At 37.9% G+C, this 26,014-nt stretch overlaps 1 protein-coding gene across 1 annotated transcript in view; it reads left to right on the top strand.

Moving 5' to 3' along the window:
- LOC150079035 (lactadherin-like) overlaps positions 1-26,014 on the top strand; it is a 300,762-nt gene that overhangs the window by 122,617 nt on the left and 152,131 nt on the right. The window contains exons 2-3 of the mRNA XM_090383407.1: positions 14,093-14,164; positions 20,255-20,454. Of these exons, the coding sequence (XP_090239533.1) occupies positions 14,104-14,164; positions 20,255-20,454 (261 nt within the window). The 5' untranslated portion in view covers positions 14,093-14,103. The remainder of the gene's footprint in view (positions 1-14,092; positions 14,165-20,254; positions 20,455-26,014) is intronic.

Here is a 26,014-nt window from a genome sequence, read left to right as displayed (position 1 = left end):
CGCTGTGATTTTGAGCTGCAACAACGTGTTCTCATCTGTTGTTTGTTCGATCAAAATCCTTGGTTTGATTTTGATTCACCTTCTCTGCTATTGTTTTCAGTGTTAATATACAACGATGTTTATATTTGTTCTTTGTATATTTTTTTCTATTTATTTTATATGCATTTTCTCATATTGGGTAATTAATAATTTCTTATATAACTTTTACCTTTTTCCCAATTTTATTTAATCACATTTATCATATTCTACATTAATGTAAAACTCCTGGCCGTGTCGCCGTGATAAGTATTATTGTCCCGTACTTGGCAACAATAAAGGTTATTTATTACAGCTATGATGATTTCCTTAATGTGTCTCACAAGGGCCTGAAACAATATGTACAAAATTGTATTGAGAAAATCGCGAAAGAATAAAAGATAGTGAGAAAGAGAGAAGAAGAAAGCACTTTTGGGGTGGCTACCACAGATTTTCATTTTTTGACACTCTAAAATAATGAAGTGCTATGCAGTGACATTCCGTAAGCCATTACATTTCTTATGTATTGGGGTACGGATCCCCTATAAAACAAACAAGTGGTCCAGTGGAGACGTAAATTTGAATTTTATCAGGAAGTAGAAAGATTATAAGAAAGTAGCAAAGTCCATCCAAATAGATGACCATATTCTCTATAAGTGAGAAAGGACTAATTTTCTTATACAAAAAATGCAATCCACAGAGGAACAGCTTCGCTTTCTTAATAAACTAAGAGTATCCAGAACAAATGCAATAGGCATCTCAGTATGGAAAAAAGTACATTTAGGGATTGGCTAGACTGTTGTTCGCACAGCAAAGTGCACAACGACGGACCATGAACATGTCTAAAATCGCTGTCTTTATCAGAACAAAGTAATTTTCATATTTCAAACCCAATAACAGATGGCAAAGAATCACATGGGCGTGAACTCGTCACTCAAGCGCGTGTACTTCTGTATCCTCGCGCTTGATCACTTGATTAGCAGCGGCTCTAATAAATAAATCGCCTGTTTATACTCAGGGACGATCACCTAAGGTCAGAGGCATTCACAAGATAGAGAGTACAAGGACATCACCGTACTTAGCAATCACGCGACTTGAACCACGATCAACTGAAACGCATTCAAATGCATTCTCCCGTTTGGCCACTCGGCTACGGTTGCCTCCAAATAAATGAATTTTCTGTTTATACTTCGAGGCGACCACATAAAGTCAGGGGACTTCACAAAATAAGGAAAATGCAAGAACATCACTGTATTTAGCAGTCACGCGAGCTTGAAGGTTAGACTAGATCACATGGTTATTACTATGACTTTTTTATGAAGGTTATAAGAAATCTGATTTTGTTCTTAGTTGGTATAGCTTTTTCTTTTTTTTTTTTTTTTTTTCTATGTAAACAAGCTAATAGTATTTTCTTGAAAACAATTATTACAGAAGATCATTCTTCCTTTCTTTGTTTTTGTCTTTCCGCATGTTTCTTTTTACCTCTCATCTATTTTTATCTTTTACTGTTTTCTCTTCCTGCTGTATTATCTCCTTATCTCACTTTCTGATCTTAAAGCAAAGGCGATAGACAGAGTAGAAAAAATGCATTACATGTGTTGAATTACTGTACACGATACATCGAACCCCATCTTGTGTCAGTCCCCCATCCCCTGAAGGCTGAAATACGCGCAGCCCTGACGAAGTCTATAATTTACGGAGGTTATTATGTGGTAGTCCTACGCCGATCAGGATAATTGCCCCGCTTGTTGTGTAAGCACCGCCCTACCACTGATTGAAGTCTCGCCACTCAACTGTAGGTGACAATAATGGACCACACGATTGATGACGGCCGCTTACCTGCCGCCACATCATTTCTATCTCAATGGGGAATGACGACGTCTCTCCTGACCGAACCTGCCAGTTGTTGCTGACTTCAGAAATAGCAAATAGGCTTTTGGATGTGCGAGGTGTTGAGTTGAAGGGCGTGAGCATAATCTGAAACTTAGCAAAACGAATTGAAACAGTTTGGCGATACCAGCCCCTGTCCATCACACGAACTATTTTTTCCTTTCCTTTGTGTGTGTGTGGGGGGGGGGGGCAGAGAAAGGTACAAAATGCTTAATAACTGACGGTAATGCCAAAAGATTTCTTTATAGCAGATCTGGATCTGATCAGATCACGTATTTATAATGACCCTGTTGTTTAAGAACGTTTTAAGGAATTTTGGGTACTATTCTTAACCAACAGTTACAAACAGATGCAGTACTAAGTGGACTGATAACTTACCTACAGTAAATAGTTTTTGAGTTTTTTTAAAATCAAAACTGATAATAACAAAAGAATTTGCATATTTTATTTAGTCGTATGTGACAGGAAAGGTATTCTATTTGTGTGTTTGTTTTACCTTCATTATTTTACTTTTCTGCCCTATTCTAATGTTTTTTTGTGGAGTGTATTATGAATTAATATGAATATTATTTATATATTTTTCTTACATTTTTTATTATGCATTTACGTGTTATGTTCTAATTGCAAAGTTTTGCTTTATGTACGTTGAGTTATGTTTCCATAGTAGTTACAATTAAATTAAGCTAGGTACAGCTGATTGGCGATAACCCATTACAGTTTTCTTTGTCAAGAAAATAAGTAAGCATTTGATTCATCTTAAGAGTACTTTTTCAGCCCTGGTGTAAAAGAGAGCTTTCCACATGTTTTCAGTTTAATAACAGATGACAAAGAATCACATGGGCGTGAACTCGTCACTCAAGCGCGTGTACTTCTGTATCCTCGCGCTTGAGTGACGAGTTCAAAACGTAAAATTTCTTAAATTTTTATCAATAGTGACCGATCTTGATTTATTATCTTTCTGCCTTGGAAATGGTTAATCGATTTCCCCATTAAAAATTCGTTTGTTGATTTCGTAGTCATTATTCAATAATTAATTAATCATTAATTATCATTTTTTTTTCACATGTGAGATTTAGCACATTTCTCAACGTTTTTGATAGTTCGTTCCTGCTCAATTTCAAGTAATTTCTCACAGCACTCTTATATATTGTATTTTAATCGACAAAATATGAAAATAAAATATTTTTAGCCAATCTTATAGCTCTTCGGCAATAAGGAAGAGGGAACATCTCAAATCCTTCACCGCCTACTCACCGGTTGAGAAATGGTGATGTAGACTAATCAAATCGTCATAACACGTCAAATTGATGAAAATATCGAGTATAGTCCTTCCAAAATAGTGAATGATGCGAACGAGATGCATGCAAAGCAGGACCAGATTTGAAATTGTGCAGACAATAACACAGATATAAAAAAAAACAAGCAGAATTGGGCTTGTTTCACAAAGTAGACACAAGCCCATAAAAGTTTCTCATGATACTGACGGCATTCGAACCAGGGCCTCTTCCACCACAGGTGATTATATCCCCTGACTTATATCTGAATGGCCAAATGGCTATGGGATGAGTAGCCATTCAGATATCAGTCAGGTAGTAGTAGTAGCCATATAAGTAGCCATTCAGATAGTTCTATCGAAATGGTATAACTGTCTTTCGATATAAATGATATCGAAATGGATCCTCCATATTCAAACGCACTAATACCCTATCCCATAAACAGTGTAGTTTATTGGACGGAATAGTGTAGAATGAACATTGTAGTTCGAGGGAAAACAGAGCCCATCATTTGCCTTGCTGGCTCGGATTCCCGACCTGAATCGGAACACTTTGGGATGAACTGGAAAGGGAACAGGACCGGATAAAACGCTTCTCTTCTATAGATGAATGATGATTACAGTAAAGGAGGAACGAACACAATTCCAGCTGCCTGCCACAAAAAATTGGTGAAAATTGTTTCGCGATAAATTAATCATAAGATAGGTGTGGAATTTCCGAATAGATAGTTTTGATAGCGTAATGTACATAATACCGAAGCCAGTATAACTGAATGCGCCACCATATACTCTTTTGTCGACTCCATCGCCGTATTATAAACTACATTTTAAATGATTTCGCAAATAAAGGTTCATTGGTCCTCTAATTTGACATCCGGTGGCCATAAACCGAACTGGTCCGCCCAATCCAAGAATCCTTTAGCGGCAAGGCTAAAAAAAGTACAGTAGTGCACCTTAAAGCAGAAGTCGCTTTCCTTATCAAATATGCAAGTTGTCGAGTAGGTCGAATAATGCTCTCCTGAGTTCATGTGCGGGCTGCAGTCTCCGGACTGCAGCCCACTCATTTTGAGCATTTTGCAAATTTCGGAATATGCTTGGTGGGGTTGATTGGAAATGGAACTGAGGCAATGTGGGGTCGATATATCCTATCACTTTGTCCACTTTGAGGGATGAAAAACTCTCGAGGAATTTTTAACTTTCAAAACGTTTCGGGGAGATAAAAATCCATGAAACTCTGTTCCCAGACCAGGAAGAAAAAAATAATGAAACACCATAAAAGTTCCTTTCACCCCAAAAAAGAAGTATTTCTTAACTTTGACTGGCAACTGGAATGAACTGCGGCCTTTTCCTGATAGTATGAGAGAACAGAAATTCTATTCATTGTATTACCCGCAAGGACAAATCACGAACATGTTTTGAAATAACTTCAGCAATAGAGAAACTATCATACTTCAGGGACCTGGAGAGTCATCGGCCTGACAGACGGCATGGTATGGTTGTTAGGGAATACGGGGACGTTCTCGAGAATCTGGTGTTTGGGAGGAATTAGAACAAATTCATTATTACCGATAGTTGCATTCAATCTCAGCTTTCTTTAAAATGGTGTTATGACTATCTCTTCGAAATCTCTTTTGTCAGATATCGCTTCCCAACGTCTATATTTCACGCATCAAAGTGAATATTTTAATAATTTGATTTTGTCAAATAAGTAGCCATTGTTATGGAATAAATATCGTTACCATTATGAAAGAGAAATATTATCTTTTACAGGACGCTCAGTGTTACTCTCATTTTAAAACTTCTGAAATATTGATTTAGCTAAATGCTTCTCGTCCTGCCCACACTGTCTGGATTAATAGCCGAAATTGCTTTTGATGTAATTATTTACGACAAGTAGGGTTAGCAAGTTTACAACACCATTCACGACTCCAGATATGGCTCTCGTTAGCAAACTTTAATGCGAAAGAAATCGAAGACTCCTGGGGCACTTATTTCTATCACGCAACTACTGGAACTAGATCACGCGAACATCAATTCCCTCGGAAGTATAGTAGTTGCAGTAATAATAGGGTAGGCCGATCGTGACACCCTTATGCGTTAAGGTACGGTACTCGTGACTTGTGCACAAATCACGTGCTAAATAACGGAAGTAATCTGATTTATTAACTAATCAGTGCATTTGACAGAAGGAGCAGATGAATAGATCTTTCGGTAGATTAATAAGTGGTGCAGGCAACTGGAACCTGAAACGAATTTTCAAAATTGATTATTACAAAATCTCTTCGCTTTTAGAGAAAATCTGAGCTCTGTTTAGAAATAGAAATTACTTTTACTGCTGAGTAAATACCTTGTAAATGAAATAGCAGATTTTTTATATTCTTATTTTTGCCAGATGTCTAATACAGTAAGAAAATTATGCATCGTAGTAAGGAAATCTTAATTCAATTTAAGAGGAAACCAAAAATGGTACTGTTAGTAAGATTACAGTTTCGAAATAAAATTACAAAACGGCTAAAAAAATAATAGTACATTTAAAATAACAAATTTCTAATCACCATTTTAAACAAATGGAACTAATCTAATATAAACAAAGTAATCACGAAAACTTAACTGGCGTAAATTTCTATTTGAGGAGGGCTACTTCCTCAGTCTCGTCCACCCGCCCCTCTCGGAATGTATCTCTGAGTAAGATGTCACGAAATTTATACTATCTTTTCTAAATAACATCATTATATACGAGTAATTATTACATATTACGCCACGTATAATTAGCCTTAAACCGATTAAGGTTAAAAAAGAAAAGTGTTGAGTATTCTTACTGTAATCAAAAGGAACACACACTTTTTTATTTTACAGATAAGGAGATTCAGACCATCTCGGGAATGAAATGGTTTGAATCCCATTTTATACAAGTACATCTAGAATCTGTTGATCGTAATAAATATAAATAGGATAACATTGCCTTTATTTTAGAAGACACTCTTATAGGTGAAGGCCGCTTGAGTTCAGTGTAAAAAGTAGCACGTCTACAAGATTTTAGGGTCTGCCTAATTATACTTATCCTTTACTGATTCGCGTACGCAGGGTTAAACGATGACATCCATTTTTCACCATCACATACAATTTTTTTGAAAAGGTTCATACTTTTAATGTTTGTTTTTTTTTTTAAATCGAATACGAAAATGATTTAATTTTTTTATTATTACAGTATTGGTGTCCACTCGTTATCGATTTTTTTACTAGTATGACTGCAAATAAATAAAATAAATTAATTAATTAAAATAAAAATAACTGTACACTTCCTCTCTACTTATGCCAATCTGAAAATAACTGAAGTATTGGTATGGCTATTTCTGGTGCAAGGGCTACTTAGGCCACAATTATTTAGATGTATCAGTTTTAAAAAGCAAAAAAATTCCGGAAGAATTGCATCATTACTCTGAACTGCATACAATAACGCAAGATCGTAAAATTATATTATTGCGTTACCACGTCGGCGTGTTTACTTGTGTGTGTAGGGGTAAATAATATTTGCTAAATAACAAATTATAATGGAGTACCAAGTAATTACAGGCTATTTCCACAGGATGATCTTTCCACCGATTCCCTGAGCATTGTTCAATCAGAAATAACAACTCTTTATACAAAATCTCTTGAAGACACAGTACCCTTTACCACGAGTGAACCAGCTATCTCCAATATCAGAACCAGTAAATGTCCAGAAATTTAGTTGGAATATATTTATACTAAAACTTTTTGAAATAATTCCAGTAATACTTCCCAATTTATATAACAAATGCCTCGTGGGTGGGATTTTTTCGGTTTCATGGGAAACTGCACTCATCAAAATTATACAAAAACTAGCTTCAGATCCAAAAGCCTATAGACCCATTTGCTTTTAGCTAATTTAGGAAATTTACTTGAAAGAATAATTGCTATTACAAGTATAAACCTCTTTGAAAAGAGTAACCTAAATTCTCTTCGACAGTTCAGGTTTAAGAAAGGAAAATCTTGCGCAGATGCCCTTATCTTATTGATCTTATCTATCACATTAAGACCTCTCAGGCTAAATATGAATTAGCCATTTTTATTGACTTCGATGGCGCTTTCGACTCCCTTTCGTGGGAAAGCGCCCTTAATAGACTACTCAGGCTCCCAGGACAACTGTTCCTGTAATTAGAAGCTACTTTCAAGCCAGATGTGTTAAAGTCATCTTAAAATAGCAGTTTAACCAGATAGATTTGCAGAGGGTGTTTCTAAGGTTCTGTTTTGGGACCTTCATTTGGAATATAGTCCTAGACAGTTGGTTACTTCGTGGTTTTGGTAAAAACATACGCAATCGCATATGCTGAATTTCATCTTTGCAAGCAGATCTCGCTCGGATCTCGAGTCCTGCGCCGACTTAGTTCTTTCTGACTTTGCTTGGGCAGTTACTATTAAACTTGAGTATGTATAATCCCTTCAAAGACCAAGATGATCAAATCAAGGCGTAGCCTGATCATTACATTATACAAAGGGATAATCACACCCTTTTCCCTACCAGCAATATTCCTGAATATCAGTGACAAAACCCATGACCTGCACTAGCATCTTTTTTGCACTTCTTAGAAACATCACATCTGACCACACAATTACTCCCAGGTCTTTTTCATTCTCTATCATCCCGAGTGTAGTGCCACCCAGTTGATACGTTTCTGTGAGGTTACTGCTACCCATATGCAGTAATTTGCATTTGCCAATATTAAACTTCAGTACCTACTTCTCAGCCCATTTGCCCAACTTTTCTAGATCTTGTTGCAGTAGCATACTGTCATTACTATCATTAACAACCTTGCAACCTTTGTATCAACTGCAAATTTGGACATTAAGCCTGATATACCTTCATCGATATCATTGATAAATATGGAAAACAGCAATGGGTGCAACACGAACCCTTGGGTACGCCACTAATAACACTAGTCCACGAAGAGCAGTGTCCATTGATTACCACTCTGTTCTTCTCCCAATCAATCATCCTTTTATCCATTGTTGCAATTTGCTCTTAATGTCATACTGCTCCAATTTTTACAATAGTTTTCTATATGCAACGGTATCAAAACCTTTCCTGAAATCCAAGTAAATGAAATCAAAATTATTTTTTGCATCCAGTTCCTTTGTGACCACATCGTAGTATCCGATCAAATTGGTCAGACAAGACTTCTCCTTAACCAATCTATGCTGAGTCTAATTATTCGTGTCATCCTTTGCTCCTCCTTTTTGAATTAGGGATACATTTTCAAATTTCCAGTCTGTTGGGACCTTCCGTGAATTCAAGGATGCTCTCGTAATTATGGCTAAGGGTTTGCTTACTTTCTTTGTCGCTTCCTTTAATATAACTGAATAGATCTCATCCACCCTAGGTGCCTTTCTTATGTTTAACTTCAACAATTTCTCCTCCCTTTGCTCTGAATTATTACAAAATCATTTAGCTCCCTGTTAGACTTTAATAAGCTTCCTGCCTTCACTTCCCCACAGAATTCCTTGTGTGTGAATGTAGATGTAAAATTCTCGTTCAATTTGTCAGTTATCTGAGCAGGATCATCAACAATCGAACCATCGTTCAGCAATTTCTCCTCCGCTTTCCTGTAAGGTATTAAAAAAATTATTTAGCTCCCTGCCAGAGGTTGATATACTTCTGGCATTTCCCCTCCCTTAATAACTCCATGTTTGAATGTATATGCAGAATATTCATTTAATTTGTCAGCTATCAAAATTATACATGTACCTTTTCTTACTCTTAGTTACTCCAACAGCCCATGTATTTACTTGTTCCATGAAGACTCCCAGCAGTCCTCGAAATCCCCAGCAACTCGCTTTCTAGGCTGCTGCTCATTCCCATAGAAGAATTGCAAGAATCACTTTCACGGCGCCTCCGTAGTCAGGTGGGCAGGAGCAGCAGTGTCTAATCAAGAAGCACACACTTCTTGAATAGACCGGGGTTCGAGCCCGTGACCACCGAATACGGAGGATGCGGAAAGGTCAGGGAATGACCACCGCATATCCCCGGAGCAATATGGCCTTAGTTACTAATGCTCCTAAAAAACAAATACCAAAAAAAAAAAAAAAAAACAATCACTTTCACCTCTGCCTGCGACCGCTGTTAATCTATTAGTCTGTGAATCTCCTCAAGCTAGCAGTTTACTATTTGTAAACCATTAATTAATATGTTAATTAATCAAAAATACGATAAAATTTCTAAAAAAATTGTCCGTTTGCAGGAGCTCAAGAACTGCTTGAGTTCTTGAGCTCCTGCAAACGGATAAGTGCTGCAAGAACTGCAACACTGCTTCAGCCGTAGACCACTACATTTGCACTCAGTTATTTCAGGGAGATCAACAATATCAAACTTACTGGAAACCCTTTTTCGCGTGCAGAAAGCACTAAATGAGAAAAAACAAATTGATATTATTTTTTTTTGGATATCTCTGCGGCCTACGACAACATCTCAATTCCAGCCCGCATTAGGATTTTAATGAATTATTTTAATATATGAGGAAATTTGTTAAACATAAGCAGCCTACCCTAACAAAGAAAAATCACGGGGGTGAGGAGTTCTTTTGGCTACCCTCTTCGCAGCCGCCCTGGAGCCGTTTCTTGCTCGGTACTACAATTTTACAACATATGCTGACGATGTGAAATTCTTCATCACGTCCAAAGACCACAAATCAGCAGAAGGTATCTGCCGGATGGCGAATAGCACAAGCCGAGAATTTGAGAGCTACTTGGATTGCATTGGGCTCCGTATTAATGCACAGAAGTCTGCCCAAATGACAATAACTTACACTTAATGCACAGAAGTCTGCCCAAATGACAATAACTTACACTCGAAGGGGCCGACAGGAATAATGGCCCCTGCAGACAATGTGGCATGCCCAATGCCTAACCAGAGGAAAGAGTGTGGTGGCGGGGGAACGAAAAAAAATACCCCCCACACGCAAAAAAAAGAGAAATCCGTCTAAAATATTGTTGACAGTGTCTTGCCACGATCAGTAAAGTCCGTTTGGTAATTTTGTGGTTGATACGACCTCGCCTCTGGTTAGTAGCTTGTTAGTAGTCACCTTGTACACAACCACCCAGGGGTCGGAGTTCCCTTCTGTGGTTACCAGGGCTTCCCGTGAGCGCCTTTTTCGCTGTTTTATTGTTGTGGTGTACTGGTTCCTGGTTAATCGATATTGCTGCAGTAAAGCCTCATGTTCTCCTTGCACGTGATAGCATTTTCATAGATAAATGACTTGACATCTAAGAGCCTGGAGTTCAGGAGACCACCAGGGGACAGTACCAGGTGTGAACTCTTCTTTTTGATAGCCTTGTTTGCAGCATTACTGACGAGTTGTGTAATTGTGCGTTGATGCTGGTCTGGGCTGAAGCCGCTAGGGTTGAAGCGGCTGGCTGCGCTGGTCAATTCCTCCTTAAAATTCCTCCTTAATAATTCAGGTCATATCTCCTTGATTGAGTTCGGTTGGTTGGTTGGGTGACTAGTGAACGGTGTAGTTGGAAATTCAGTACCCTGTGGTCAGAGGTGGTCCAGTCCTCACAGACTGTCCAGGCTGCAAGATGCTGGGCAATGGAGCTAGAGGCTGTCACATCTTCGGTAGATTCCCACAGGGTACTGGAGAAAGTTGGGAAACAGTTAGGTTTGTTTAGAATGACCAGGTTGTTGTTGGACAGGTAGTCCTCAAGACGTTGGCCATTCTATTTCCTCTGCGATCTTGAGTTTGGCTGTGCCAAGTCGGGGACCTGCAATTAACATCAACCCCCACAATGAGTTCTGCATTTGGCATTTGTAGCTGGATGGTCTGTAGATATCGGGTGGCAGGTAAAATATCTTCCCCTGGTCGACAGTATATCGAAGATATGTAGAATTGCTCCAGTGGTGAGATTACATGCGCGCGCACAGCCCAGCTAGTACACAGATCAGTGATTTTGGTGAGAGTCAATTCAGGACTGCGAACGACGATCGCGGCACAGGCAGGGTGTGTCACCATCAACCTGGACCACTTTAAATCTCAAGGGATATCACTGTATGGCTCCTGAAGGAGCAGCACATCTAGGTTCTCTTCTTCCACCTTTTTGGCCAGTTGTGCGGCAACAGCCTTGGATCTCTGAGCGTTATGTTGTGCTATTTTCACGGTGTGGATATTTAGGCTTGGTCTGTTACTCCCCATATTCTATTCTTGATTGTTGAGCGCTTCTGGCTTTGAAATAAACTGAGCAACTTTGAGATAAACTTGGCACGAAGTGAGTAGTTGGCTGGCATCTTTAGGGCCTTGCAATTGGCACATGGGAAGTTGAAACTTTTTTGGGCAGTAGTGTATTTATGCCCCGTTTCGGCACAGTGGCCACAGGTGGACTGATTTTAATAAATAAATAAATTTTCTGTTTATACTCCGGGACGACCGGAGTTCACAAGATAGACAGAATACAAGAAACAGCACCGTATTCAGTAGTCACGGGCTTGAACCCCGGTCACTCGAGGCACGTGTACTTATGCACCCGCGCGCCTGACCACTAGGCTACGGCGGCCTGCTCTTGCTTGCACGTGTGCATGGTGTGGCCGAAACGGCAGCACCTGAAGCATTTGGGGACAGCCACATGCTCCCTAACGCGATGGCTACCCAGTTGATGTAAATTCTTGTTTGCTGGGAGAGGATCTTCCAGGCCTTGAGTGATAGCTCGAAGACCCAGTTAATGGCGTGCACAGCTCTCGCTTTTGTTCGGAATTTAGGGATTATGTGAGAAGTCGGTTCTTCATCCGGGAGTTCCTGTTTTAAGTTTGTGTGGAAATTTTCGTTTTGCAAGTCCTCTGGAGGGAGATCCTTGTCCACGTCTAGTACCAGTATATAAGGGCCCTTTTGTCTGGGGGCTCGGCCATGAGTCACAAAGATGGTATTTTAGGGTCTTTAACAATCAGCTCAGCATCCTCTTTTGTGGCTGTCTATATACTTACTCCTGTATTTCGCGTTTTGCGAATTGACTTGATTTTAGTGTTCTTAATCTTTTGTCAGTGAGTCCATGACGGTCTTCTTGACCTCCTCACTGGACATACGACCTTCATTGGTGAGGGGTTTAAGTACCACTAGGTTAGGTCTGGGTGATAGTGTTTTCTTCAGTGTAGTCCATAGGTTGGCACCCTGGTTGTTTGTCTGGTAGCCCAGCTCCTGAAATCCGGGAATAAAGTCCAGTGGCGGGTTGCTTAGCGCTTGTGTGGAGTCGCGCTGTCGCATTTGTTTTACTCCACAGTTAGTGTAGGCTTCCAATTTTGCGGTTGCCTTTTCGCTTTCCAGGTGAGTCTGGATAAGCAGTGATTCCAGCTTATTCCATAGGGTGACGATTTCTGCCCTAGGAAGTGTTGTAACTCTGTTAGTTGGCTCTTTGAGCAAGTTCTCCAGTGCTACTTTGAGTGTCTACGTGGGTAGCACAGTGGTATCGTCACCGTCCTCTCCACACCGGGTGGAAAAGGTCCGGGTTCGAATTCCGTCGATGACGCAGGCCATCGACGGGATTCGAACGGATTTGATACAGGCCATCAGAGTCTAATGAAAGGTATATTATAAAATAATAATAGCTCGGAAACAATAATAATAAATAAAATAAAATAATTAAAATTCAGAACTGCTTGGTTGTGTTGAAATATAATAATTGCTCGCCAACTCTGAAATAAGAAGACTAATCTAAAACTTGATCTTGATATAGATCAGTGATCAAGCAATACAGACAGATAAATTTAAAAAATTGCACTTTTCTCTAAATTATGTTTTTAATCATGAAAGTATTAAGTTTAACTTTTTTTTTTTTTTTTATCTCTTCTTATGTGGTAGGCTTTTCTTAAAGTCTCGAAGCTGATTTCTGTTCGTGGTTTACTGGTTGATGAAATGTACTCATGTGTATTTTATTAAAGATTAATGTGTTATTGCATTACTAACGTGACTGGTTAAATTAATGCACAATATGACAGGTGCCAGTCATATTGGTAATGTATCCTGCTCCAGAGTGTAAAGAGTGTTTTCAATATTATTATTATTATTAATTAATTAATATCGAATATTTTGGTATAAAGCCTTGAAAACGTCAAGGCGTTATTTCGATAGCAGCAGTAACGCTATATCGATGAAATGCAAGAAACTCGCTCGTACATCCGGAAAGATAGACCGACTTCCTTCTAAGCTATTTACTAGACCAGATCACCCCAATCATCAAAAGCTGTTGTAGTTGCACTCTTTCCAGGCACGTACGAGCAATAAAAATGGGATGTGGTGAGTGAGGCCTGTGAAATCTGGAAATGTAAAAAACTTCACGATGCGAAGTAACACACACACACACACACACACACACACACACACACACACACACACACACACACGAGCCGTATCTAGCAATCATTTAATTAAATACGAAGATTATCAGGAAACTATTACCGTAATTGAAAACTATTGACACAAAATGAAACTGAACTCCTTTGAATGTCATATCTCTGCAGTGGCGGACTGGATCTGAAAATATTGCTTGCCAGGAGACAAAAGGGGCCCATCCACAACTATAAGGCTATCATTTAATTTTTGCTTAATTATATTTTCAAGCTACTAAAAGGTCATTAATATTTTTAACATATTGTCTAATGTTTAAGGGGGCCCACTTGCCATCGGGCAAGCTGACACCCTGACCAGTCCGCCACTGTATCTCGGTGTACTTGGAATATAGAGTGGAAGGATATATATATATATATATATATATTTTTTTTTTTTTGTATGCATAATTTTCTTATTCTATTTCCCAAACATGGTTAAAAAAAGCAACGGATTCCTTTCCATCATGATCACATTTCTTATTGCGATGAACTAGAAGAGATCTTTCTAAAATGGTTTTGTATCGTTGCAGTGGAAAGCAGTATGGACTGCCGACTCACAGTATACTGGTGTTTGTTTGGATTCCTGCACACATTAACTCAAGGTAGGCAAGTGTTACCTTCATTTTTATTTTTATTTTTACCCCTCTGTCTTTTATCTAATTACACTAGCTAACACGATTTTTACCTCCAAGAACTTAAATGCTGTTTTTAACCAGTTTTTATCCGTAGATTTCGAAAATCACCATGATAGTTTCACATCACGCCACAGTTATTAAATACAGAGGGAGTTACTTTTACCAAAATGTGCCAATTTCGCAAAATCTAGCCAAGAATGTATGACATACTGATTTAATTTAACAGATATAAGCCAATTCTCTTAATTTTAGCAATCGATTCTGGCCTCGGTTTTCTTGGGACAAACATAATCAGACTTCTACCTATGGTTCTTACGTTCAAATTCCGATGCAACAATTTAAAATTTGAAGGGAGCAGCACACTTGGTGAGTATTTTTGTAGGCTGTGCCAAAAAGTTTTCCAAGTATTAACTGATCGTGACATGTTCTCAGGCTCTTCAAGTTACCGTAAAAAAATTCCTTGCCCTAGAGTATTGGGTTCTTAGATGGCTGAACAATAAACTTCGTTTTCCCCGTACAATATCCAGGCAACAGCTTTATAAAAACTTAAAAACAAAGCCTCTGCTACAGATGATCAACGAGTCTGGAGTCATGCTTCTTGCAAAGTTAATTACGTCTGCAACCGATTCACCAAACCTAGCCAACATAACAGCTCCCACCAACAGAGAAAAACTCAAGAAACCAACAACAATTCAAGTCCAAACTCTCCAGACTAAAACAAATGGACAGGATGTTCCCCAATGCATCCCTTCACCTCATAAATTATCACAACATTGATTGTAAGAGGTTGCTCAACTCTGAAGTCTACAGGAGTCTCATTTCCAAACAAATTATGAGATATACAAACAGCTTCCTGCCTACAACCCAGTAACTACATCCGAGAGCCAAATGTGATGTTCTGCAATATATATTTTTGATCATTATAATTCATATTCGTTGTTAATGTATATATAGAATATCCCATGTATTTTTTTATATATATATTTGTCTCCTTTGTACCGACTTTTATGCCCCTAGCCTAGTGCTATGATGGGCTTGCTGTAGTTGCATTAAATGAAAATTTATTTATTTATTATTTATAAACAGCTCCTCTAGATTAGGAGGGTGCGGCCCCATAACCCTTGCGGTAGCAGTAAAATAATTTTCGGCTCTACCTGCCGATTCGCAAATATTTTTCCTCTCAGTGTTTTCACACGAGTAGAACTAGCAAGTTGCTACGTCTGTGTACTGTTTGGTGATAAGAATTGTAGTGTTCAAAACTGAATTTACATTTTCAGAAATTCATTTAGTATTACAATGAATAAGCTGACAGTGTATCAATCGTCCAGACAATTTTGGTTATATTTGTGGACGGTTTACCCAAAAAACTCAAAGGAAAAATATCTATGACATTACAAATCTTTCGTACTTTCGTATTCTTTTTATTTCAGATGTAAAATTGGTGATCAAGACAAATCCTGGGCGCCTCACAAGTGTTGTATTACCTGTACGGCAAACTTTAGGAAGTGGTTATGACAAACTCAAAGCATTATCTTTTGCAGTCCCTATTGTTTGGGGGGAGCCATCTAACCACATTAATGATTGCTACTTCTGCATTTCAAATATATCTGCTATGTCTAAAAAAGCAAACACGCTATAACATATCTAAATATACCTTCTGCAATTAGGCCGTTCCACACAGTGACGATTTGCCAGTACCAGTGCCCCCCCCCCCCACCAAAAAAAAAACTTGGGATAGCAGTAGTGGGGAAGATAATAGTGATCAAGTTCAAGTTGAGGATTCCACGGAAGTCTCCACTTCAGAAGGTGTCGACTATCATCCAGTAAGTTCAGGTAGCGAGGTACATTTAATCAAACAAAATGAGTTGAATGATTTGTCTCGAGACTTAAATTTGCCGAAAGAACAAGCTGAACTCTTAGGTTTTAGGTTACAGCAGCGGAATGTACTGGAAGCAGGAACAAAGATTTCAGTGGTTCGAAAAAGACATGAAAAGTTTTCGAAATATTTTCCTACGGAGGACAGTATGTGTTTTTTCAAAGACATTATTGGACTTCTGAAAGAACTAGGTGTCCTGAATAAGTCAGATGAATGGCGCTTATCCATAGATGCCTCAAAATTAAGTTTAAAAGCAGTTTTGCTTCATAATGGCAACGCATTTCCATCAGTTCCTGTGTTTCATTCAGTTGGACTTAAAGAAAGTCATGAAATCATATCCAAGGTTCTACATGCTAAAAAATATCAGGATTCAGGACTTCCCTGTCCCTGATCCTTCTCCTTGAAGCTCGCCTTAATGCTGCAAGCCAGCAATATGACACGAAGATGGCTTACCAACCAACCTTGCACTTTTCCACCTATATATTCTTTGTACATTGTGATGTTTATAATTGTATTATACTTTGAGTGTTGAGCTGTATTTACTTTTATTCGTCCACATATGCATTTTTTATGTTTAATTTATTATTCTTGCATATTGTACTATTACTGTTAACCCCTGGCCTTGGCCGTGAAGGGCGACTTTGCAATGTATCCATTTGTATTATTATTATTGCAATATTTCCACGATAAAAAGCGTTACCAAGGTCTCTGGGATCCTCTAATGATGGGGGATTACTGCTGGTTCCTTGAGGGAGAGTAAGCAGGAATACAAGAGAAAATCCCTTAGTAGCAAACAGTTTTTAAGGACAATTACAGGTATGCTGATTATATGTTATTGAAATATAATATTTCGTTATGATTTACGATAATTTTTCCGACATTAAATGACTTATAGAGAACGTATATTTTTTTACACTTGTATTACAAACTTGAATTATACGTATATATCCCTTTATTTTAACATTAAACGTTGGTATATCTTTTGATGTAGACGTGATAGAGACTTTTTATGGTGATTTTCGCAATCAGCGCGTTTACTTCCTCCAGAATCACATATTTTCATTGTGGTGGTATGAAAAATATATATTTTGTTGGCTAGTGTTGTTGAAGAGTATATGGAATACCTTTTCTTCCTCCTCCCATTGGATTTAATTCTACTGTTCCTATCCTTTTTTCTGGTTTCTTTTGCCTTTGTTCGTGTACAGTATTTCTACTATGAAGGCTGTGCAAAAAGGGGGGGGTGATCGCAATGGATGCCACGCATCCGGGCCCAGACACAAAGGAGGAAGGGGGCAGTTCCCCAAAGCGTTTCTTAAATGGATAACCTAGCTCTAATAAAAGGAAGGGGACTCAAAACCAACCATGCACCCTGGTCACTCTTCAGAGCACAAAAAGCCTTGAATAACAGGGCCCAACTGGACATAATCTTCTTCGATATCAAATCTGCCTTCGATACTGTCTCCATTCCTACTCTTATAGGCATCTTAATAGAATATTTCAAAGTATCTAACCAAATTGTCAGCATTCTGAAGTCCTTACTACAGCGGAGACACTTAATTCGCCGATCTTAGTTAACCGATGTCATTTCATGTTCTGCTCAACTTGTAGTCCTTTTTCGCTGTAATTACTACTTCATTTTTACATTTTGATTATCATCTTTGCTTTGATCTATTAATTATTATTTATTTATTTTATTTTTTATTTTTTTTATTTATTTTTTTATAAAACAAAATCACTTGTATAAACAACAAATTGTAAGATTCCTCTGGATTTCTGTGTAAGGAATCACTATTGAATAAAATTTATGTTAATAAAGAATCTTATTATTATTATTAATTATAGCCAATGGAACTCACCAGAAAATAACCTATGCAACAAAGGGTGTACCTCAAGGTGGAGTGATGTCGACAACACTCGTTGCAATCCTACTTGAACTATTCCTCGCAAAAAATCCAGATTTCAGCTCCTTATAAAATTCTTTATCAATTCAAAAGACCCCAAACAGATACAAGAAATTAATAATGAAACCTCCAAGCAAATTCAACAGTTAATTGACTTTTTACGGCGAGCTGGACTCCAACTCAACAATGCCAAGTCAGGCCACATGACAATCACGAAGAGGAAGGTCAAGAATGACATTCGAGTTACAGTTAATGGTGAGTCAGTCACCAAAGTTTCATCTCATACTGACCTGGGACTAGCATTAGCATCAGTAGAGGCATATGATGCAAGAAAGCAAGCTTATGCAGCATCAGCCAAAAAAAAAAAAAAAAAAAAACACTCCCATTTCACCCCTCTGTTTGTTTGAAATACCTGTCCAGCTGAGTCTTAAATTTATTTAGGCTATCAACTTCCACAACAAGGGATGGAAGTCTGTTCCACCAACCAACTACCCGTTGGCTAAAGGCAAATTTCCGCACATCTATCCTACATCTGTCTTTCCTCAATTTGAGTTTATGCCCTCTCAGGTGATTATTCTGAGCAAGAGGAAGAATCCCATTGGCATTGAACATACTCAAACCAGTCAAGGCTTTATACACCTCTATCAAATCACCTCGCCGGTGCCTAGTCTCCAGACTGTAATTTGCAAAACTTAAGCCTTTATTCGTAAGAGCAACCCTTTGTTCCATTCACTAATCTTGTTGCCCTTCTCTGTACTCGTTCCAGCAGCTCTACATCCTTCTTGAAATGAGGCCTCCAGACCTGTATACAGTATTCAAGGTGTGGCCTGACCTTAGGGAATAATCTTATACAAGGGAATAATCACCTCCTTATCCCTGCTAGAAAAATTCCTGTATATCATTGACAAGACACCATGAGCTACTCTTGCAGCCCGTCTGGACTGCTCAGAGAACTTGATATCTGCCTGCACAATTACCCCCAGATCCTTTTCATTCTCTACCACTGTCAGTGTAGTACCACAGAGTTGATACGTTGCTCTGGGGTTGATGTTTCCCATATGTAGTACTTTACATTTGTCAATGTTAAACTTCATTTTCCACCTCTCAGCCCATCTGCTCAACCTTTCCAGATCCTGTTGCAGCAGCATAGCGTCAGTAGTGTCCTTAACAACCCTACTAACCTTTGTATCGTCTGCAAACTGGACATTAAGCTTGATATACCATCATCAATGGTATATATGACTAACGTGGGATGAAGACTTAAATTTCAAGGAACACTTCCTAAAGGCAAAGAAGAAGACCTATGCTGCTTTCTGGGCTATCCGCCATGAGCTCGCAGGTTACAACACCAAACTGATTGTACAATACATTAATAGATGTCACACACCCATACTACTATATGCCTCAGAAATCTGGTCCGCTGCATCTACCTCTCGATGTAACAAATTTCTGTCAATGGAATCTTAGATTCTGCGGTGGCTGAACCGTCTGGGAGGGAACCCGTTCACCATCTCGAAATCCATTCTCCTAGTCAATCTAGGCATGACCTCCTGGAAGCTCACTGTCCTCAAAAAAAATCTGTCAACACTCACCAAGCTGCTAACTTGCCAGATTGATGCCCCATCAATAGAAGATATCATCGCACTAACAAGAGGAAGAAATAGAAGCCATCACCCACTTAAGATATCAAACTTGGACTCCCTAAAAGGAATGTTTCCATGTAACACAATTGAACACTTCAACACCTTCTCCATTGATCCGGTAAAGTTTGAAGTCAATAAAACCCACAGAAGCCAAATTATAGACCAAATCTGGACTAAATCATCAGGATTGCTGTGAAAATTGAGCAGTTTTTATCAGAAATTTGTATGATATGAACAATTAAATGCAATAATAAATGAAAATAAATAAATCTGTTATGTTAGTTGCTGATAAAGAAGTCAACCTGTGTATTTAACTCTTCAATTATTAAGATCTATGTTATTTCAAAGTAAATGTGTATATATATATATATATATATCTATTTATTAGTTATTATAATACAATAATTATATTGTAAAGATCTGAAAATTTGTACAAAAGTGTATAATGTATATTTCAAAATTTCTGTACACCCTCCTAGGGGGTGAACCTTGTGTTAATAAACCGATAGTAATAATAATAATAAATAAAAATATCATTGCACGGTCCTGTCCGCTATTTTCCCTATTTTTTTTATGATTTGAATAAGTAAACAATGATATCAGTTATACATTGTAGATTTATTCACGTATGTTTCAGGCTGCACCCATTCATTAGGCCTAATGACAGGCCGTGTTCAGGATTGGCAGATCAGTGTCAGCTCCGTTGTGTCCTCTAATCGAGATGCAGGATGTCATATGAGACATGCTCGTTTGTTTCAGCCAAATGGACGTGCTTGGTGTGCAGGTCACAGGGCAGCCATGGAATGGATCCAAATTGACCTTGGCGTTGCAGCTAAGGTAAGAAAAGTTGCAAAGAAAAAATTTATGAAATAAAAAAATCTTGAAACTTGTGTTCTGAATTAGTTGAAAGGATATGTATCATTTTTACAAAAAATAAATAAATAATAATAATAATAATAAATATAAATAAAATAATAATAATAATAATAAATACTTTGGAGGATTTTTCCCTTGGCTTGCGCTGCTTTTGAATTTGTTAAATACAAACACAGAAATGCTTGTATTTAACATTTCTGTGTTTGCCTATTTCAAAAGTTACTCGAAACAATTTTCTGAAATTTATGCAATTCATATGAACATATTCTGTGTATCTGAAGAAACCAGATACTCGTAGTTTTTCATTCTTGCCGAAAGAGAAGAGTAAAAATGCGAATAACTGTTACTGATACATAACCTAATATCACAGTGGAATTCTGTAAGGGTCTCCATGGATTCGACGAAGCAGAGACACTGGCTTCGGAAATTGTCTTTGCTTCTGTCAGTATTGAAGGCTGCAACTTTCATTTTAATCAGTGGCGAAAGATCTGGGAGTTACGACTGGTAAACCAAGTTTACGATTGGCCCTTTTTCAGGAAAACATCTACTCAACTCAGACTATAAGAATTCTACAACTACTTCGTGAATAGCTTGAGAACACGATTTCTGTAGAAATGCGGAGCTGCCACACCAAACCTCACGGAACTAAACAATGTACAGTAATGGAAGGAGGGAATTATAAATTGAACGTCTTTATATCCAGAACTCACTCCAACGTACATTTGTTGCAGCATTAAAAAATGTATTTTGATTTTTGAAACAACAGAATGATTTTTTATGGAAGCCTTAAAGACAAAAGCAAGAAGATATTGCACATAAAAATATAAGACAGGATTAACAGAGCTTTGAATGAGTATAGAATATATTAAGAAGTGTTTGGTACCGATTTCAGTTATTCAGGAATTAGGTTAGCCGTGCAATCAGGCTCGCAGATTCAGTATCACAACTTCTGTTTTAACTAAAAATAAAGTTCATTTGAAAGTAATATTAAATTGTTCAAATAGCAGTCAAGTTTTTCAAGATGTCAGCAAAGTTTTCAACTTGGCTAATCCTTAGTTTGACTAACTAAGCCACAAGTATTAATATCATCCCCACATTTAAAGCAAGACCGCAGGCGGCACTAATTTTGTGTTGACTGCAATTGGAATTACTGAGTTAGTTCAGTTCACATTGATTATAAATAAATAAATAAATATTCATTTATTGCAAATACAGCAAGCCCATCACAGCAATAGGCTAGGGGTATAAATTCAGTACAAAGGAGAAAAATATAAAAACAAATACATAGCATATTCTATATATACATTAACAATGAATATGAATTATAATGATCAAAAAATATATATATGCAGTTACTGGATTGTAGGCAGCAGCTAGTTTTATTTCTCATCATTAGATTAGAAATCTGACTCCTGTAGGCTTCAGAGTTGAGCAACCTATTGCAATCAATGTTGTGATAATAACCAATCAGAACGGGGGCCGAAACAACGGAAAAAGAATTGGGCGAATAAGAATAAAGACGAAAAAAGAGAAATTAATGGTGATTTGATTGGTCAAGAAAAGGGGGAAGAGGGATGAACTAAAAGGAGAAACAAGAGTGAAAGAGGGTGAGACAAAATCTTTGGGGAGTGAGACTGGTTTTGGAAGGTGTGTGGGGAATTTTTTGGAGGACGGAGATTTTTGAAGATGGCAATGAGAACGGGGCCAGCACAGTTCAGTGGGTATTAATAACAGTAGAGTGAGGGAAACGATTCAGGAGAAAATCGGCTCGTGTTCCAAGGAATGGCCAAAGAAGCATCCCAGAAGCAAAACCCTTGTATTGTGGAAAGAACCAACAAAGAACAGTCCAGAGATGTGCGTAAAGGCCAGGCCCAGGGAGATGACCGCTGGAAGGAGACATGAAGCAGGAAATCCCCATCGAGGCAGAGGGAAGAAAATAGAAAGTAAGACGAAAAAAAATTTTGATTATGCTAATTGAAAAGCGGGGAAAATGAATAGGACTGTTAGTAGGTTGAACTGAATACTGTATTTAAAGGAAAGGGAGAAACAGTAGTAGAGAGAGAGGAAAAGAGTGAGAGAGCAAGTTATTCATCTATAGTAGAAGCATATGTAAAATAATGTATTAGATGTGTTATCGTTGTTAACAAATAGTCTGTGCTCAGAGGGAACAACCACAGTTTGTTCATAACCCACTGAAGGCTCCGAAGGGACAGGGAAGGTTGTATGCCAAATTTGATGTTGCCAGGAGAGGGATGGAATGTAAGGTTTATATATATATATATATATATATGTGTGTGTGTGTGTGTGTGTGTAAATATGTGTTAAGTTGTATGACACTTTAGGAAAGTAAGTCAAATATAAGTAAAAGGAGAGAGAGAGAGAGAGAGAGAGAGATAAGTTCCCACTGTTGTAAAGCACTTTAATAGAAAGGAAGAGGTATGTGTGAGTTTAGTAATTTTGTAGAGTAGAAAAAGGCTGTGGGTAATTGTATAATCATTATTTATTTAGTGTTTGTATTTTCTTTATGATCCTAACAGTGAAATAAACTTTGTTATGTTGATAATATATATGTCTCATCATTCAAGAGAAATACACACAGCTCTATAGTAAACAACCGGACTTATCCTGGTTTGGGGGAAGAATAAAAGAAAATCCTCATTACATGGAATCTTCTGATATTGAAAAAAGTAAATAAAATAAATTTATTGAGCAGCAGATAGCTTGCGGACCTTGGAAGGAAGTGAGGACCCCCTGTTCTGGAATTTGAACACACAGAAACAGCCTTATTGAGGTTCCAAGGTAAGCTGAGGATAATAGAAGAAAAATAGAATTAGTTATAAGTTAGCATTTATCCTTCCAGTTCCCAAATAATTTTTGTACGCCTCAATTTTTTTGAGCCGAAACAATGCTCTGCTCTTTTTATACTTTATGTATGCTGATGAAGTGGCGTACTTCTTCCACTGCATGTGACATTTTTGTTTCCTTTTAAAGTATGGTTTTAGATGGGATTTGAACCATGGTTTGGATTGAAAAGAAAGTCTTACGACTTTGGATTCCGACTCTATTTTTAATTGATTCAACCATTTTATTAGTAGAAACGTGGCGTTCTGAATAGGTATATTTTTGAGGGAATCCCATGGGTAATATTTCAAGAGCTGCAAAAACTTGTTCTTCCTGAAGGAATTTAATTGATTATTTCCAGAGGGAGGCGAGGATTCTCACAGCAAATTGCTGCTTGCAGTTCTATACTTTTGGAGCCAGATCTAAGTGTAATGTTGCTGCTAAGTTTTTTTTTTTTTTTTTTTTTTGAAGTTGAAGATTAGAGTAAACAAGATCAAGTGCTTGATTACCTCTTGTAACAGAGACGTTGATTTTTTTAGCTCCTAGAACTAATAAGGAATCGGACATCAACTTCATTTATAAATTATATTTGGGTAGGGAGAGATTTAAGTAGCCATTATAATTATGTTAGATTGAGACCTGTGAACAGTGGTGATCCAGGTAATTACTTCATTAATAATATCATCAGTAGATCCAGGCGGAATATAAATATTATATATTTGAAGAAGTGAATCTTTAACTTGGATAAGGAGAGAAATTCCTTGAAAGTTGTAGAAACAGGAGGTGTAGGTGTTAATAACTTTAATGTTGGATTTTAAAATAATTGCTGACCTCCACCTCTTCGATTAATCGTAGATGTCATGCATGGTGTGTAGCTGAGATTTTTCGGCAGTAGGAAAACATCCTGAAGAGGTTCCTGCATCCATGTTTCAACTAAACAAATTATGCCATGAGATTCTTCAACCAAAATTGCTATAAGCGTAGACAGTTTATTTTTCACACTTACATTCTGAAGAAAAATGCTGAGATGAACATAGGTGTTAGAAGGATGTTTGCAAGTATTAGGAGGAAGGATAAACGATGGACTATGATGCGAACCCGGAGTGGTATTCTCTAGCTACGCAGACAGTTCAACAGATCGAGAGTTAGACGTTAACTTCTCACTAGAGTTGTTGACAGAACCTGGAATAGTTCCACAAAATGGCATGACGAGTAGACCATTCAGCCAGATATCAGGATTTAGATACTTTTGAAGGTCACAATCCTTTAGCTCAATTCTGAAGGATGCATAAGTGAGACGTTTGGTTTTTACCTTGAAATCACTACGCGGAATTTCTAGTTCTAAAAGTAGCTGATCCATCTGCTGGGAAGTAGTATTGGAATCTAGTCTGCTAACAAAAATATTACTTCTATTATGCTAGCATATCTGTTTTTTTCCGCGGGAAATCTTGAAACTTGGGGAGTTTGAAGGCAAGCTATTATGGGTAGGCACTTCAGGATTAGGATCAGATGGATAATTTTGACAGTGCAAGTACATACTGCCAGGTTTCTGTTGATTGCTAATTGTGGTGGGTATCAGTTGTATGCCTGTGTCAACAATACGTTGCGAGGATGCACGATTTTGCTCTCTGAGAGAATGAGAGATAGAACTAGATTTTATAGATGGCGCTGATGTTGTTTCTGGAACAAATTCTTCAGCATCTGGACTAAGGGCTGGATCTGCAGCAACCTGATGAACATAAAAAGGGTGGGGTATTGGAGGGCTCTCAACCATTGCCTTTAGGTCAAGAAGCATGTGGTAGAATTTACATTGTTGATCTATTCGAAAATGATGCTGTTTACATCACCATTCTCTCTAAATTGTTTTCTCAGCATTTATCCCAGGATAACAAATGGGATATTGTTGTTCGGGGATGTTGTAGGCAGGGGGGATGGGTAGGAAATGCCCTCAGTTTGTGTGGAGGCATCTAAAGTTGACTTCCTTGTCTGATGTGAGAGATTAGGAGATGATAATAAATTGATAGAAGGAATGAAAGATTGTCAGAGTTGCATGGGAGATCAGAATCTGTTGGGGGTATTCTGACAGTTCAGCTTATGTTGACTAGAAGTAGACTGTAAATTCGAACTTCCATTGTTAGCTTTTTTACAGGAAGGACATCTCAAATTATTTTTTAATACACTTGATGACTTTGAAAAAATTTTAATCAATGAACATAAATCACAGTAAATCATACTGAAACTTTTGCAGATAACCCAATTACGAACTGTTTTTAGACATACATTGCATGAAACTGCCTCTTTAGGTGCCATGCTGAAGATTTAAAAATGACTTTGTATACCAGTAAACAGAATGTACAAACAAGCAGGTGGTCCGTTATCGAAACAGCAGCGAAAAGTTGGAATGTCCGAGTAGCTAGACAACAGGTGGATCGGACGTAGATGTGGCTATCAGAAAAACTGTTGGAGGGTTACAGGACTTGACCCAAAGCAGGAACAATGCCAAGGTCACAAACGGCCTACGTTCAAAAGTCAACCAGCGTTCCTCTACGTAGCTACGCTAAGCAAAAGCTAGCGAGAACGTTACGCACTATAAACTTAAAACTCAAATAAATAGTACTTATCTTTATGAAGACTTCATAAAAACCATTCAAGCTGCCCGATAATCATCTAAGGAACATGT

The sequence above is a fragment of the Mastigoproctus giganteus genome, chromosome 10 (assembly GCF_048544385.1).
Source record: "Mastigoproctus giganteus isolate SK-2022 chromosome 10, ASM4854438v1, whole genome shotgun sequence".
Classification (NCBI taxonomy): Eukaryota; Metazoa; Arthropoda; class Arachnida; order Uropygi; family Thelyphonidae; genus Mastigoproctus; species Mastigoproctus giganteus.
Note: the sequence above shows the minus strand (reverse complement) of the source record. Positions and strands in the feature narration are given on the sequence as shown.